At 34.8% G+C, this 18,536-nt stretch overlaps 1 protein-coding gene across 1 annotated transcript in view; it reads right to left on the bottom strand.

Annotated features, from left to right (window-relative positions):
- The window catches only part of FAAP24 (FA core complex associated protein 24), a gene marked incomplete at its 5' end in the record, with an annotated part of 187,474 nt that extends 176,188 nt beyond the window's left edge, over positions 1-11,286 (bottom strand). Inside the window, 1 exon segment of the mRNA XM_044081879.1 lies at positions 11,147-11,286. Within this exon segment, the coding sequence (XP_043937814.1) occupies positions 11,147-11,286 (140 nt within the window).
- Between the last annotated feature and the right edge of the window lie 7,250 nt (positions 11,287-18,536).

The raw sequence follows: 18,536 nt of genomic DNA, 5'->3' as shown, positions 1-18,536 counted from the left end.
ATCCTCTCCCTCGTTTTTAGGTTCTGGAAGAAGACAGGAGATGAAGAGCTTGGCTCAAGGTATACAACTAGGCATAAATGATGGAAACCCTATCTTTGTGGCAAATGAGACAAGGGTGACCCATCATGAGAGTTTGTAAACGAGATATTAATTGCTCCAACAATTAGTTTTGAGTTCAGAAATGTTAAATGTTTTACACAAGGGAAGTAAGTTCGTCCCCACATTCTTCCCATCTCTTGCTGACATTTATTTTGATGTCAAACGTTTTATTAGAAAATTGTTACTGAGAGTTCATTTTTTCAAAATGGAGAAATCTGTTGTACACAATGCTATTTCTAATGAATCTAGTGAATCAGAATTGGAAATGGATGATGACTTATGTAATTTGTCAATTTATAACTATGAGTTAGAATCTGATGTGTTGGATGTTAGGAATGAATTATCTAGTGATGAAAATGTTGTTTTCTGTACTGGATATGGTAGGATAGCATTACCAAAACTTAAGAGAGAAAATACTTTCATGCCATACATTTCTGTACCAGCTATTTCATTATTTCAAAAAGTTCTTTTGAGGGAAATTGAAACTTTATTTAGTGAATTTTGTAAAAAACAGAAATGTTTTAACTTAAATAAAAATGAATGGCAAGCTCTGAAAGTTTTGAAATCAGTTAAACATGAATACATTTTCAAACCTGCTGACAAGGGTGGAAATTGGGTCATAATGGATAGAACCAAATATTTATGTATGGTGAATAAATTGTTGGAGAGCCCTGATGAATACAGGAGACTGGATAGTGACCCAATAGTGTCCTATAATGATGAGTTGCTATTTTTACTGGAAAGGGGTGAACGCTTGGGTTTTTTTATGCACACTGATGTCAAGAAACTGTATATTCAAAAACCAGTTACACCGATTATGTATGCATTACCCAAAATTCATAAAAATTTGGAAGAACCTCCTGGGAGACCTATTATTTCTGGAATTGGTTCTTTCTTGGAGAATGTTAATTTATTTTTAGATTCACAATTTAAACCCTATCTATGTAAGGTAGCAGCTCATATAAGAAACACACAAGATTTGATTAATAATCTGATAAATGTGAAATGGGACAGTGATTATTATTGGGTTACTATGGATATTAAATCTTTATATACCAACATTAACATTAAATGGGGTTTAGATTCCATACTAAATATTATGGGTGAAGGACCTAAAAGCAACTTTATTATTACCCTTTTGGAATTCTGTTTAACTCATGGTTATTTTTGTTTTAACAACAAATATTACCTGCAAATAAAGGGTACAGCAATGGGTGCAGCTTATGCACCTAGCTATGCCATCATTTATATGGATTACTTTGGAAAGAAATATATTTATTCTACCAATTTCTTTAAGAACAAAGTAATATTATATAAACGTTTTATAGATGATTTAATTTTTATTTGCAAAGGAGATTTTTGTGATTTCTTGGATTTTTTTGAAGTACTTAATTTAAATGAACATAAGTTACAATTCTCTTATGAAATCAATAGAAATAGGATTAATTTTCTAGATCTAATTTTGTTTGAAAAGGACATGAATATTGAGTTTAAACCATTTAGAAAGGAAACTTCAGTTAATTTGTTCCTACATGCCACTAGCATGCATCCTGAGCACCTAATTAAGGCCCTACCTTTTGGGGAATTTAAAAGAATTCGGGATCACACCAGTATTAAGGAGGATATAGATGCAGAATTAGATGTAGTATTGCATAGATTATTAGATAGAGGATATGAATATAATACTTTATCTGAATGTAGAGATAGATAATCTAATATTTTTAATCACACTAACAGAAGGGACAATAGTGAGATAAACTTTGATAGAAGAATAACTAGAATAAAGGATAATGTTGAGAAAATATTTTTTATAACTAAATTTTCTCCTTTTTCTAAAACACTAGTCTCTTTAGTTAGAAAATTCTGGTATCTTATCAGTGAAGATGATAATATTGGTGAATTATTCCCGAATCAAGTAAATTTCTCTTTCAGACGGGGAAAGAACTTAAGAGAAATTTTGAATAATAACTTTGTACAACCTATTATTCCTATTCCTGTGAGGGTGGGTACTTTTGCTTGTGGCTCATGTAGCATATGTAATAGAGTTGTTGATATTGCTTACATTAACAATACTGTTCATATTTCTAAACATTTCTTTAATTGTAAGTCTACTAGCATAGTATATATAATAGGGTGTTCTTGCAAGGATATTTGGTATGTGGGATAAACTAAAAGGATGTTAAAAACTAGAATTTTAGAACATCTTAAGGACATTAGAAATTTGAACGTTACCAGTCCTGTTGCTAAGCATTTTTTGGATGTGCACGATGGTTGCAATAATAGCTTAAGATGTAGTGTATTGGGGAAACCTTCTATTCGTAAGGGAGATGATATAATAGCTAAACTCTTGGAATTAGAAACCAGGATGATAATAAAATATAAAACTTTAAAACCATTTGGTCTGAATCAAGAGCTGGGTCTATAATTAATTAATATATAGTAGACCAATTTATGCACACTATTTACATTCACTGTGTATGTACCTTGTTTGTGTGTATACACTGGGCATATTTTTATACATATGTATATATTTAATAATTTGTATGTGCTGTTGATCTACTGAGAATGAACTATATAATTGTTGAATTTATTATTCATAATATATTTGAATAACTATGTACTATAAATTGTTAATAACATGTTTCTTTTTTATTTTTGATATAAAAGATATAAAAGTTATTTAAAATTATTTTTCACTAATTATATATATAAAATTTAATGTTGACAATAGTTAAGATACTATTACAGGTAAATGTCTATATTGTATTTAATATTGAAGCAAAGATAACTTTAAATCTTGATGTTTAATTATACTAATTGTTAATTTAACAATTAGTGAGTGATATAAATGGAGCTCATTTCCAAAGCTGTAATGTGATCCTTTGAAGGCGAATGGCCGAGGTACCAGATCGTTAATAAAGAACGTTGGTGGAATCTGACCGTTTGGTTTGTTGCTGAATAGCTTTGTTGGAATTCGTATGTTTTTTGCTATTAATTGCTCCAACCCCTGCAGGGGGAAAGGTTTTCCATGTCAAGGACCTCAAGTCAACCTAATAAGCTAGTTCAAATGGTGCAAGAGTTAATTTCTATTTGAAAAAAAAGTAAGATCCATTAAGATCCCAACATTTCCAAGGGTTTTTTACTTAACAATCCTTTCAAAAGTGTTTTTATACGAGATGCACTGAAAAGAGAGGGGGATCCTTACACAGACATACTGAAATAGGGAACAAATGAACCTTGCTAGAGGAGTTGAACAAGCCATATGATAGTAGCTCACACATACTGTCAAATCAGAGAAACACTAACCTGAATTGGGGCTAGCTCTTTGGCACCAAACAGAAAACCTTTTCCATTTAGTAATACATGATTTTCTTGTAGCAGGCTTTTCTTCCATTAATAACCAATGCACATCTTCAGAAAAATCCAGTCATCCATCTAGGCAGTCAGTTTTACTTGTTTGTGGACAGAACGTAACACCCCCTGATCTTGTGTGAGAAAATCCAGTGTGAGGAAGAGTGTGGTAATTGTCCCTGGCTATTTCAAAAAACTACTGCTGTCTGGGCAAGAAGGAAGTCAACCACAATTATCTTTCAGAGTCCTTCTGAAGCTTCAGAATGACCCTGGATATTAGGTGAAAGGGTAGAAAAAGGATACAGGAACATTCCTGTCCATGGAAAAGAAATTACAACTTCCTGCTATCCCTTCTTGCATGAAGTCTTGGAGCAGAATTTTTCCCCAACTGTTGCGAAGGGAGGCAAATTGATCTATTTGAGTTATTTCCCACAGATGATCAATTCTTGGATGACTAATTAAAATTCATGATAGCCTGTTGTAATCCTGTTCAGCTCGTTTGCCACACAATTTTGCCCGGACAGTATTTAAGATGACTTCAGAGTAAGACTGTGCTGAAAAGCTATATCTCAAGCTAACACAGCTAGTCTGAAAACAGGGCACGATCTAGTTCTCCCTTGTTTACATACCACACCACTATGATGTGGTCTATAAACACTTGTAGCCCCCCAGACAACCTACAATGGGGAGCACTTACTACACCCAACATTTGGAATTCCCTTTGCCAAGGCAGTTGTCATTTTCCTATGGAGGAAAAACTCTTGAAATAAATGTGTCCAGACGACACCCCAAAACAATCCAATGGGAAGAGGAGTGTCAAAATTTTTTAAGTTTTCCTAGCTCCCTAGTCTGTGTAGGAGATGCCTTACACAAATGAGATTCCAAACACTGAGTCTGCAAAGATGTAATCTAAACACGTAATAATGAGAATACCTTTCAGTCTGCAGTAGGCTGTCACAGGAGCTAGACACTTTGAAAATACCCTTGACGTAGTGAGCAGGCCAAAGGGTAATGTGGAGAACTGATCCAGACAGAAAACCGTAAACATCTAAACTCTGGATCTCATGTGAGGATATGCATCTTTGGAATCTAAGGTTACTAGAAAACTCAAATGGGGAACAAGGGCTAATAAAACTTACTTGGACACTATTACAAAACAAGTTCAGAAAGGAAATATCCAGACCAGAGAAAACATTCAATGGAATCAGCTTGGATTTTATGAGCAAACCACTGGTAACATTCACATTCCCCAATAGAACAAGGCTAAACATGGAGGATGCAAGAGTCAGAGGACTGAGCAACCAGGCAGGGATGTCTTCTTGCTCTACTGTTATTTGCTTTACATTTAGAACCATTAGGAAAGAATATGAGAATCAAATTTAAGGAAATAATTGGTGCAGTAATCAAGAAGTCAGCTTTATTTGCAGATATTTTGAAGTTTGGACTGCAGGTTCTGCTGTTCCTTGGGGAATACCAAGTGAAAGACCAGCTCTGGTTGAGTTTTAGTCAAGTCTAAAATAGTAAGTACTAAGACAAATAAAATATGGCATGAGAAGAATCATAAGATGTTACAAATTATTAGGAAGAGAGAGGCAGCTTACAAGGGAACGGTGAGAGGAAATCTTTATGGCTCCCCATGTATGCAACAATGTTCAGAAGGTCTACTATTTTTCATCATTGCATGAAAAGTGTTTGCATGGGTATTTTTGCACTCTAAGCAGACTTCAGAAAAAATGTCCTCAAGTAGATAAATATTAGAGATGTGATGGGAAAGAGCAGTGAATGAGAATGTTTTTTGGAAATGTAACAAGTTGGCAGATTTTAACCCCCTCCACACACAAAAAAAAAAAACTACTAAAATATCCATGACTAAATATGGAAATAATTCCCCTGAGTTGGGATACAGAATATGAATTGCTTTGAGACAGTAAAGTTGGCTGCCGAAAAGCAGTGACTAGAAAATGGGGAAAAAAAATAATCAAAATCTAGACCAGGGGTCTGCAACCTTCACTATCAAGAGCCATTTTTTGCCCCTCTCCCACCAAATAAAATTCATCAGGTGACAAAATCTATTTGACCCCTAAAATGAGGAGAACATAGCAGACAAAGTTTTATATTATTATTACACTAAATATAAAAGAACTGAGATTATAAGAGCAATATTTAAAATCCGTCCCTATTTCTTTCATTGTTGGGCTTGCTCTATTGCTCTGTGTGTATGTGTGTGTGGGTGTAGGTTTCATATCTTTCTACCTCTTAGAACAAGAAATCTGGACAAAGCCATAAATAATGGGACACAAAGGCCAAAAAAATAGGGAGATTTTTAAATATTGTTTTTACAAATTTAGAAAGTTGATAGAATAACAGATTCTGCGAAAATCTGCACAGTTGAGAGGGGTGTGTGTGTGTGTGTGTGTGTGTGTGTGTGTGTGTGTGTGTGTGTGTGAGAGAGAGAAAAATGCATGTTAACAGAAACCATGTTATTCTAGCAAGTTTATAAGAGCAATATTTAAAATCTGTCCCCATTTTTGTTCCTTTGTTCCCCTTTATTTGGGCTCTGTCCAGATTTCTTGTGGTAAGAATTTGAGAGGTACGGAAACCTTTCAGGAGATGCTAGTGCCAACCAGGGGATCGCTCTATCACTCTCATTGTGTGTGGAATGCATGGCAACAGAAATCGGTTACTCTAAATATTGCTCTTATAAATGTAGAAACTTGCTAGAGTAACCGATTTCTGTTGCCATGCATTCCACACACAATGAGAGTGATAGAGCGATCCCCTGGTTGGCACTAGCATCTCCTGAAAGGTTTCCGTACCTCTCAAATTCTTACCACAAGAAATCTGGACAGAGCCCAAATAAAGGGGAACAAAGGAACAAAAATGGGGACAGATTTTAAATATTGCTCTTATAAACTTGCTAGAATAACATGGTTTCTGTTAACATGCATTTTTCTCTCTCTCACACACACACACACACACACACACACACACCCCCCTCTCAACTGTGCAGATTTTCGCAGAATCTGTTATTCTATCAACTTTCTAAATTTGTAAAAACAATATTTAAAAATCTCCCTATTTTTTTGGCCTTTGTGTCCCATTATTTATGGCTTTGTCCAGATTTCTTGTTCTAAGAGGTAGAAAGATATGAAACACACACACACATACACACAGAGCAATAGAGCAAGCCCAACAATGAAAGAAATAGGGACGGATTTTAAATATTGCTCTTATAAATGTAGAAACTTGCTAAAGTCCATCGCTCAATCACTCTGTGTGTGTGTGTGTGTGTGTGTGTGTGTGTGGTACAGTGGCCATTATTTTTCAAAGCTACATGGAGCCACTGCAGAGGGGTGGAAGAGCCAAATGCAGCAACAGAGCTGCAGGTTGCAGACCCAACCAACTGTAACTGAAGTACTAAATGTAAAGAAGATTGGGGATGGGATCAAAAGGGAATGAGCAAATTAGAAAGAAATAAAAGTTGTGGGAACACATGCAGAATAATGTTAAGGATGAGTAAAATTAAAAGGGACAGCAGGAATCAAGTAATTTACATAAGGTTTGACTGAATAGAAACTGAAAAAAGATATGTATATTACATGAAAATAATGATTTTTGATTATGGCTCGTCTTTTCTATTACTGTATGTGGACATCACTTTTAAAAAGCACCATGTTTAAGATGCAAGAGATATCGGGACAAATTATTCGTGAAATGAAGGTACAAATTTATCAATATTTGATTACCAGGAAAGTCCTACTGCATTGGTGCCCAATTATCAATGCCAGGACTGACGATAAGGTATGGAATAAGAAACAGCAGAAGTGGACTGACTAATACTTAAGAGAAGGCTCAAAATATAATGTGGAAGGTATTAAATACAGACTTAAACATTGGACCTATCTCAGTTTGAATTGTCAAGGGCAGGCCATTCTTCCTCAGCCTAGTGGATTTTTGCTTTAAAAGGTCTCCAAATCAATGGATAAAGGTAAAAACAGTACACAATGCATACCTTGATCTGGTCAAAACTTGACAATTCCCTACACAGGTATAGTAGAAAAGCTAAATAAACTGGGAATACCCCCCCCCCATATCACCTCCCGAATTGCCAACTGGCTCACAGAGGGAAAAGAAAAAAGAAAAAAAAAACCCACACATTTTGATTTTTCTTTACCTCCACAGAGATACCAATAGAAAACTTAACCCAGGAATGCCTCCTGTACTACTTTTGGACAGGGTCAGCTCACAAGTGTTTCAACCCATGCACAGGTTCCCTCAATGATCTATGGAAGGATCCCAGTTATTCTCATTAGTGTTAATATGTAATTTTAGACCATGGGATGGGTAAGGTTAATATCTAATCAAATGGAATAGATTAGAGCACAAGAGAGGAAAGTGGCTAGGCTTAAAATTGGCCCACATGGGCCAGTTCGCCTAGTACTTAACCCATGAGCCTATAAACATTCAAGGACCATGGACAAAAATGCTGAAATAAAGAAGAGGGTGGGTGATGTGACTGGTAGTTGTACAAGACTTCTGCCAAAAAAATTTAAACTAAGGTGGCTACACAAGGACTGGGGGAGACGTTTACTAAAGAGGTACCAATGGTGGCTAACCTGCAGCATTCAAAATATCCTGCTTCAATTCTGACAGGACATTGGGTATTCAGTAGAGTTAAAAAGGAGACTGCCATGAGGTTCAGTGCTACTAGATCTATGCTCAATTTGAATCTAAACAATTTACATGAAACCAGACCATGTGAGGACAGTTACAGTCTAAGCAATGCTGATGGGACACTTTCTTTAAGAAACATGTATGTATGGAGCAAGAGCAAGAGCCAGCACTGGCCACAGTTGCATTTGAATGGCAGAAGCAGATATCAGAGGTGGTTAGATTGATAGGGCCTCTATTCATGGTCCTTCTCATCCCACTAGGCTTCTGATGTCCCCTCTTACTTTACTTTGTCCTCTTACTCCACTTTCAGGAGGGAAGAGACAACAGCCTTCTATTTCTCAATGTGGTTTACCATTAGGATATTCCCCCAATGCTTTCCATGCTTTTTATCAGTCATATGAAGAGCCAAGTCAAAACTACACACGTCAAGGATAAGTACACCCTAAACTTTCATCTCGGACTGCATTTTCCTCCTTAAAAAACAGGAAAGCAAAATTTAGCCATTTCTCCCCTTGTTTAGCATTTGAGTGCTACTCAGTTTAATTAATGCACATTACAATGGGTTTGCATGAAATCTAAATTTCTTGATTGATTTGTCTCCTGGCTATCACATCTAACATTTTTTAGCCCAAGGGAAAAAAAAAAGTATAGCAATGTTTATAGGCTTGCCAATTTGTCTCCTGGCTATCACATCTAACATTTTTTAGCCCAAGGGAAAAAGTGTAGCAATGTTTATAGGCTTGCCAACTTTCGCTTCTACTGGAACTAGTAATCGTCTTTGTCTAAAATTGTAGCCTTAGTGTGAAATAAAGACAGCTCTGTTGGCATGAACAAGTAAGCAGCCAAGAATGTAATATGAAATGCGACACATGCTGACAGAGGTAGTGAAGGTGGAAGGAGTACCTGCAAGTGGATGTAAAGAAACAGTCTTATGCACTAAAAATGTAATTTAGTTTCAGCACTTTCTACCACTGAAAGAAAGCTCTCCTTTACATTCATTACAGTGAACCTTAAACTTGCATTAGTGAAACTCTGTCCAAAGATTCCAAAAAATAATTAGGAATAAGTATTACAAGTCTAAAAGAATTGAAAGATCCTTCAGGCAAGGGATCATTATAATCTTATTTTCTGAAGACACACAAGGGTATATAGTGGACTACAGGAAGATGATTAAATCTCCCCAGTATTTCTGCCATCACCAGATCACCTAGGGTTAGAGCAAAATAAGAATAAGCTTATCAATTGTGTTGCACGGTAGTTTGTACTGCATAGAACAGAAATATGAAACATTTTTCAGTTTATGTCTATTATGTAGAAAATGCGATTACGAAAAGGAAATAGACTTCATCAGGTAATTTTTACTGCAATCAAATTTCCTGATAATCAAATATTGAGAAATTTGTACCTTGCACACAAAAACATGAAATGAATGCCACGCATCAAAAATAAACACAAAAACATGAAATGAATGGCAAGCATGAAATATAAGACACGGCAACTTTGCATTTCTTAAAACATTTAGCAAAAGCCAAAAACAAGAGAAAAATTGCAAGTCTCAGGCTGGAGAGCTCCAGCTAGGTAATTTCACTTTGGGATGATGCAAGACAGGCACAAGGGCATGATTACCAGCTACAGAAATTCAAGTGGAACTTGGATGCAAGGCACAGGTTATGTCCTGCAGCAAGAATACACAAACTCTGATCAAACGCTTCAGTGAAGGCTAAACGCTTCAGTGAAGGCTAAATGATGCTGATTAACTATTTGTTATTACAACACTCAAACTGGACATAGTGAACACTTCATGTTGACACCCAAGCTTCAGCATCCATTGTTCCTCTTTCATTGTGGCAACCTATCACATAAGCCATCATTCATGCAGCCATTAGGGTTACTTTTCCATTGAGTGGTCCTAACCCTCACTTGCGACCAAAGTGGCATCTGTATCATTGCAGGAGCATCCTATGTTCTCCACAGGGCACATGCATATTCTGACGGACATAAGCCTTGACATCTACCATCACTGGCTTAAGATTGACAAACCACTATGTTCTCCATTTACTCCAAAAAGCACTGCAATTATGCAGGCCTCCACTTTCAGAGGAGCAATTTTCTTTCCCTCAGGATGGACGAGGGAGCATAAGCCACTCATCCCCCCACCCACACCTAGATTCTTCCAGTTCCCAAGTCGCCAACTCAGGGCTTTAATCTGCAGTGCCACAGAGAGAGGGACTGTTTATGCATTAAAGGATACAATTAAAAGTAGTTTCAGTATTAGTTTATAAAATTTGAGCATAATTTCAACCAAGTACTTTTTGAAGGTATGGGAAAGAAATAATGGACACTCATCTTGTCTGTAATTATAAAATGATTGTGTCAATTCTGTAAATCACAAAGCAAAGTTAGACAACTGGAATACAATTTTTCTCCTAACTCTACATCAGTTGGCAACATTGGCTTGAGCAGGCAGAACCTGACCAGAAGGTGGGCTAGTGGCCTGCTCTTCCCTCATGGGGTCAGGTGTGGGCTAGTACTGCTGCTAACCCTTGGAGTAAGTGTGGAGCAGAACTGCTTGCACAAGCATTATAAACTGTGACAGGCATTCAATAGTAGCTTTCCTTTGCATGAAAGCATGTACAGGCTGAAGCAGCATCCATAACACTGCAGTAATAATGCAAATTAACTGGACTCCCAACAGTTCAAACACATGACGGTTTTGGTCGCAGAGCTTCTTCACATTTTTTGTCCATCTGGAGAAGTTAGGGTCTCCAGTTATACAGTACAGGCCAACATTTTGTTTGGGGTGGCACACTGGACAGGTAATGTGGCTAGCAAGACTGGAGAGTATACATAGGTTACTTAAATCAGCTGGATAAACTAACTCAGTCAAGGTTCTCCTGTTATTAAATGTGGGGTCAATGCTCATTCTATAGTTATTAATGACATCCTGCATTCACCAAGTCAGTTTATTTGGAGACATCTAGAACACCGATTTAATGATCAGAGCAATCCTCCACATACTTACATTTCTAAAGCGAACAAGTTTCCTCTTATAACTGCTACCGACAACCAAGTCTGCTTCCGAAATATAGATCACACAACAACGGTTTGACAAGTGAAAGTCCACCAGTCCTAGGCCATCTTCAAAGAGGACTCGTATTTTTCCTTATGAAAGTGAAAATATATTTGTGAACTTAAGAGAAATATCTGGGCACAATAAAATCCACACTTAACATGCAATAACTAGTAATGAAAGAAATACCTAGCACAAAGATGTTCAGAAGAGATTTTTTTTTTTTTATTACATAGCTAGTCTAAGTGGCCCTCATTCAGATAAGACAGTTGTGCAAGTTGAACTTACCATACCATAAGAGTAGATGCTCGAATGATCACTGCTGCAGTATCCTTATCTATATAGGTTATACCCTACCAAGGATAAGACAGACAGCTTTCCAAAGCTTCAGAGCACCTTTTAACATGCCTAAACTGTAAAGCAGCTTGACCTGAGCTGACAAGTAAAAAAAATCCACACAAAATGAGGGGGGATGGAGGAAGGTAACAGTTACTGCAGCAGTGCTCATCACAACAGTAAATATTCAAATAAGTTCAACTTAAACAACTATACTATGTTCATCATACTGATCACTGCTGCAGTAGCCCTAGTTATATGGCTAGATTACCATAGCGAACTAAATTTCAGAGGTGGAAGGATAAGACAAGGAGCCACTGGAGAACAGTCCTAGAAAAGTTTGATCTGGACCTACAGAAGGAATAAAAGCTTATAGTGCTTTGTAAAAGTATGTACAGGAGGACTACGTAGCAGCTTCTAGAATACTTAAGAGAATCAAATACCTTTCCAAACCCCCACAAATGAAGCCAAGGCTTTTGTAGAAGGCCTGGAATATATATATTTTTTCCAAAAACATTTTTATTTTGTTTTCATTTTAAAACATATGCAAATGTACATATAACAAATAAAAAAAATAACAAAACTATTTACAATATTTACATTCATCCATGAGAAGTTATCATTATTTGTTCAAAAGGCTTTCCAGTTTTTGCCATGCTATTTTTATGAGTAAATGGTTTGCAGTTCTTTTTTACAAACAACTTTTGCTAAATTAATAAAATCTTTAAACATCAAATCCTGTTTACTTTTCCAGTTCAAAGTAATAACTTTTCTGGCAATTGCAAGAATTGACCAGAGTAAGTGAATCTGAGATTTAGGTATTACATTAGGTATAGGAACATTGAATAGGATTAGTGAGTTAGTTAGAAATATGACAAGTTATCAGACCATAAAGCATTTACAAAATATCTGAAGTCTTTCCAGTACTGAACAACATTTCTATATTCAACGAACATGTGAACCCAGTTACCCTCTAGTAATTCACCATATTTCCAACATTTACTTTCACTGTTTTTGAGTATAAGATTTATTTTATGTGGAGTACAGAAACTCCTATTCATAAAGTTCCACATACACAATCTCCAATACAATGAAGAAGAGGTACTATACGTAGAATTCAATAACAATTTTTTGGATTCATCAGATATTTGTTCTCCATTAATCTTTACATACTAATTCCAAACATCTGAGTCCAACTTTAGAGTGTCTTCTCTTAGTATCTTATAGGTAGGTGAGATACTTAATTTTTGATCTGTCTTTGAGACACCTAATAAAAATCTGAATCAAACTAGGTATAGATTCAGTCTCTAGGTTGACTGATACTCTCATTTTGTTTTCTATAAACTGCCGTAATGAGTGTATAAACAACCAATTGTCTTGACTATTATCAAACCTACATAAAAGAGAGTTTAGTGGTTTAATACTTTTGTTTTCAATAAACTGATGTCAGAATATAAAGTTATTTTCCTTTAATTTTTGCATCGCATTGATGTTGAAAGAATCTAGGCAATCAGGGGAGTATGTTATAGGGAATACAAGAAACAGACATTGTTTAAATGTTGTAATTACAATCAATTTTTAAAGTTATTAAATATTTGATTAATGCCATAAGAAAATGATCAAACTTCTTATTAAAAACAAAATTCACATAAATGCCAATGAACTCACTTATGCCATATTGTTCCTTAAATTGATTTTCTATAGTTCTTGACATCAGTTATATGAATCTCATGTATTGTTTTCCAGACATATATATAATAGGTAGGTGTGATCAAATGTAATATTACATTAATTATAACTATTTGGAATAAAGATCTAAGCTATAACTATTTGGAATAAAGATGTAAGCTAGGGAATGCTATCCAATTACTGTTCCAAGCTCTGATGTGCCATTTATATGCAATCCTAGGTTTTAAGGGGAACCATAAAAATTTAAGTTGCATGGAATCTAATTTTTTAAATAAGTTTTTGGGAGGGGGTATTATCAATTTATATATAAAACAAAATTTTTGGTAAAATTATTTTAAAGAGAGCCTATCCTCCATTGTGAAGAACATTTTATTTCACCTTTTGATTAGTTCACTAAGAGTGGTTATTAAATTACTGTAGTTTAGTTTAACAGACTCTTTCCATGTACTCTTTATACTGACGCCCAGATAACATCATTCTCCCAATTAAACAGGCTATTCTCTCTTCGGTTATTGTTGATCTTTTTGTTAATTAGTAAAGTTTTGGATTTATTATGATTAAATTTAAGCCCTGAAATTCTTTCAAACTTGCTTAAGGTATTTATAACATCATGCAAAGAAACATTAATATCACCCAATGTTAACATATCATCATCAAATAACTATATCTTAGGACAATAGTCCTTATTAATTTGAAAGCCTTTTATATTTTGCTTATTTTTTGATATATGTAGCAAAAGTTTCGATTCAAAGAGCAAACAATAATGGTGACAAAGGACAACCTTGTCTAGTTCCCTTTTGGATTTCTCGTGATGAGGATAGACATGATCCAAATTTCACATAAGCGTGTGCCCCTCTATAAATTTTCATTAACAAGTTGACTGCCCCTCTATAAATTTTCATTAACAAGTTGACAAAATCGGAGGAGAATTCAAAATCAATCAGAATTCTTTGTAGATAAGACCAACTAATATAACCAAAAGTCTTTTCTATGTCTAGACTGATAGCTGTTTTTGTATTTGCATGCTACGTCTATTAATGACAGTAATTTAATAATGTTATCTTGCACTAGAATGAACCTTGTCTGATCATTATGCATTAGATTAGGTAATACTTTCTTTATCCTATTAGCTAAAATTGTCATGACAATTTTATAAAGCAATGTTTAGTAAGTAAATTGGCCTATATGAATCACAAGATTTGGGGTCCTTACCTTGTTTTAATATGGGGAGATAATTGAGTATTTCCACGATGGGGTTGTTACACATTTTTGCTTAGCCATAGTAAAGGCACTATTACTTTATTATATATTCAAGAAAAATCTTGTATAGTTCAGGAATTATTCCATCCAGTCCTGGAGCTTTATTATCTTAATTTTTTTATTTGCTCTTTCACTTCTGTTAGTGTTATTTGCTTATTTAATATGTTATTTTGTTGCATTGACACCTTAGTAGTTATATTTTCTTTAATAAAAGTATTTATTACATTATCTGTCTTCAAAAGTGGTGTATTATTTATATCTTTATAGTAGTTTTTGAACACTTTTTTAATATGCCCATTAAGTCAGATATACTCTTAGCTGAACCATCACTTTAAAAATCTCATTAATAAGATTTTGAGCAACTATTAAACCACCTACTAGAAAACAACCTACTAGCTACCTGCCAACATGGCTTCAGACCATTTCATAGCACCTCCTCTGCTCTCTTATCCTTCACCGACTGCATTAATAAAAATCGTAATAATGATGCTCTATCCTCAGTCCTCTTCATTAATCTGTCAAAAGCCTTCGACATGGTCAATCACCAGCTACTCTTAAACAAAAATACTTAGAAACTTCTCACTGGATCCACTTGCTACACAGTGGTTCCAATCCTATTTAAATAACAGGCAACAGGCTGTATTATGGGAGAATAACTTGTCGTCCCACCTCCCAATTACCCTTGGTGTCCCTCAAGGCTCCATATTGGGTCCTCTCCTTTTTTCTATTTTTACTAATGACCTACACTCTATTACCTCAAGCTACCTGTATCCAATATGCGGATGATTCCACACTAATATGCTCAACCTCTTCACTATCACAATTTCAGTCCCTAACCAAAGACGTGTTTAGCAAAGTAGAGAATTGGCTTCTTCACAGAGGTCTCATCCCGAAACCAAACAAAACAAAAATGCTACTATTCACTCCCACCCGCAGAGCTCCCCCCTACTGCATTTCACTGTCACATCAAACAATTCTACCACAAAACTATATGGAGTACTAATCGATAACCTCACCTTTGAGCCCCATATTAACAACACTATAAAAACGGTAAACAAGAAACTAGGTTCCCTCTATAGGATCAAACCCTTTCTGACTCCACTAGCCAGGACCACTATTGCCCGTACCCACTTAATCTCAACCCTACTATATGCATCACCTATCTATACTAAACTATGTAAAAGCAATCTGAACAAGCTGGCTAGCTCCTATAATAATATTGCCAGATTTGCAACTGGGTCTACCTATAGAACCCATCATAGCAACAATCTTAATCAACTAGGATGGTTAGAATTGTCAAATCTTATTCTATTGAACCAAATAACTACTGCCCATAATATACTGCATCAACCTACAAATACTCCAATACTCACTAACCTAAATCACCCTCTACAATAACCTGAAGACCCTGCGCTCAAATAAATTACTGGTAAAGATAAGCAAAACCAACAATCTGGCTGGAGACTCTCCGTTCTCTAACACAGTGGGTAAAACCTGGAACACTCTCCCCAATGAGCTAACTTCCTTACCTTATATTATTGTTGTATGTATATCCATACTTGTACTAGGAAAGTTTTTTTTTTCTCCTTACTCATAAGCTAAAATGTAATGTACTATTACAATTTGCCAAAACTTGGTAAAGTCCCTAGGTTTCTGCAATTCTTTTCTGAAGTGCGGAGCTTTTCTCCCTGGGCCTCCACTGAAAATGGACATGTATCCAGTTGGACCAGCCAGGTCAACAAATGTAAAATAAAATAATAAATAAAATTGATAAGTTTATTTTTTTGGATCTTACCACTATTTTATGCAGATATTTGGGATTTACAGCACAAGATTGTTTGTAATTTCATTTTTTCCAGGTTTATGGCTACCTTATGATTCAGAACTTCTAAGTATTTTTGTTTTAACTTAGTAATTTTGTTATGTGTTACTTTATTTGGTTTTGCATCCATTTTTATCTTGTCTATGTTTTTTTGCAAGTGTAAAAGTTCTTGGTCTCAGACTCTCCTTTTTTTTTTTTTTTTTTTTTTTTTTTTTTTTTAAGGTACCAAGATTTTATTCTACTATATATATATATAAAAAAAAAAAAAAAAAAATATATATATATATATATATATATATGTATATGAAAACTTTAAATGTGCCCTATATATATGTATATTTAATGTGCCCTATATATATATATATATATATATATATATATATATATATATATATATATACATAAATATATATATATATATATATATATATATATATATACATATATATATATATATATATATATATATATATATATACATAAAAACTTTAAATGTGCCCCATAGTATCAGTCACTTCACCATTATCATTTGTTTCCATAAACGTGTATTTCTTTCATTATCCATTCCCTAAAGTCATTTAACTTAGTTATGTAAGCAGGAATTCTCTGTATAAAACTTAACTCATCTGTTAGTCTAGTTAATGTAAAGTTTATAGCATTATGGTCCGAAATTGAACAAATCATAGATAACATCAGTTATTTATATATTATTTGATTCGAAGACCTTATCAATGTTTGTTTGTCCACCAAACAAATATGAAAAGTGAGTAAAGAATAAGGAATAATGTTCTCTTAGACCATGTATATCTTTAAAATTCATCTGGTTTGTAAAGTCATTTAACTTCTTGGCTTGAGATACTAGTTTTATTTTACCATTTTTAGAAGTATCATTGCCTGATAATTGGCAGTTAAAAATCACTTGTTGCTATAATTTCCCCTTTTGCGTTTAAAGTAATCGGGTCCAGATATTTGTCAACATATTTAGTACTCAGCCCTGGTATCCAGTATGTATTAATCAAAGTATAATACTACCTATGGATTTCCAAAATAACCATGCTTAGCATCCCATCTTCATATGAAATTGCATCTATAATTCTTGGCATAGTACAAGTATTTTTCCATAGAATAAGAGTGCCCATTCTCTTAGTCTTAAAACATGAATCAACCAGAATGGCACAGCCATTGAATGAGTATTTTTTGCAGATCTAATAGATAGGTTTCCTGTAAAAAGATGATCCGGGCTTTATGCATTTTGATATATTTAAGCAAACCAGCTCTTTTGACATTATTGCTCAAACCATTAATATTTAATGATAAACATTTATAAGCCATTGACTATAATGTGTATGTTATCTTCTTTCGGCTGTTCCCGTTAGGGGTCACCACAGCAGATAATCAGTTTCCATTTCTTCCTGTCCTCTGCATCTTGCTCTGTCACACCAACCACCTGCATGTCCACTCTCACCACATCCATAAACCTGATCTTAGGCCTTCCTATTTTCCTGATACCTGGTAGCTTCATCCTTAGCATCTTTTTCCAAAAATACTCAGCATCCCTCCTCAGCACATGACCAAACCAATGTAATCTTGCCTCTCTGGCTTTGTCTCCAAACCTTCCAACCTGGGCCGACCATCTAACATACTTATTCCTAATCCTGTCCACCCACACCATATCCAGTGCAAATCTTAACACCTTTAACTCTGCCACACCCAGCTATAACTGTGTAGGTTACTACTAAGTGAAAGACCTTTCTTCCATGTTGACTTGAAATCTACTGAAAACATACTTATCATGGATGCATAATGTGTATTAAGCACTCCTTTCAAAACCCCAAAACTATTTACAAACACATACATGAAACAAAGTTTCTGGTTTAACTAAACCATCCATCCACCACCTCTCCAACACCACCTCTCCAATACCAAATGACACAAATTATCCATTTCTGCTTAGAATCTAGTATAAAAACAAAAAAAGAAAAGCATTATGAAAGCAACTAAAGAAATCTGAATCCATGAAATATACATTAGAATGAGTGTGTCCAATATAGCTGAAGCTAAATGAATATGTCACATATGATAATAGCACCTCTAATATGTAGATATGCCAGAAATACACATCAGATCAAAGTATGTAAAAACATTAGAAGTTGAATGTTAAGAAGATTGTCATTATTTCCAAGACTTTTCAAAAAACAGATAATTTAACCATTTTATCAGTCATCTAACATTTTT

This window comes from Protopterus annectens, chromosome 8.part1 (assembly GCF_019279795.1).
Source record: "Protopterus annectens isolate FY-2018-M chromosome 8.part1, PAN1.0, whole genome shotgun sequence".
Classification (NCBI taxonomy): Eukaryota; Metazoa; Chordata; order Ceratodontiformes; family Protopteridae; genus Protopterus; species Protopterus annectens.
This window is presented reverse-complemented; position numbering and strand designations above follow the sequence as displayed.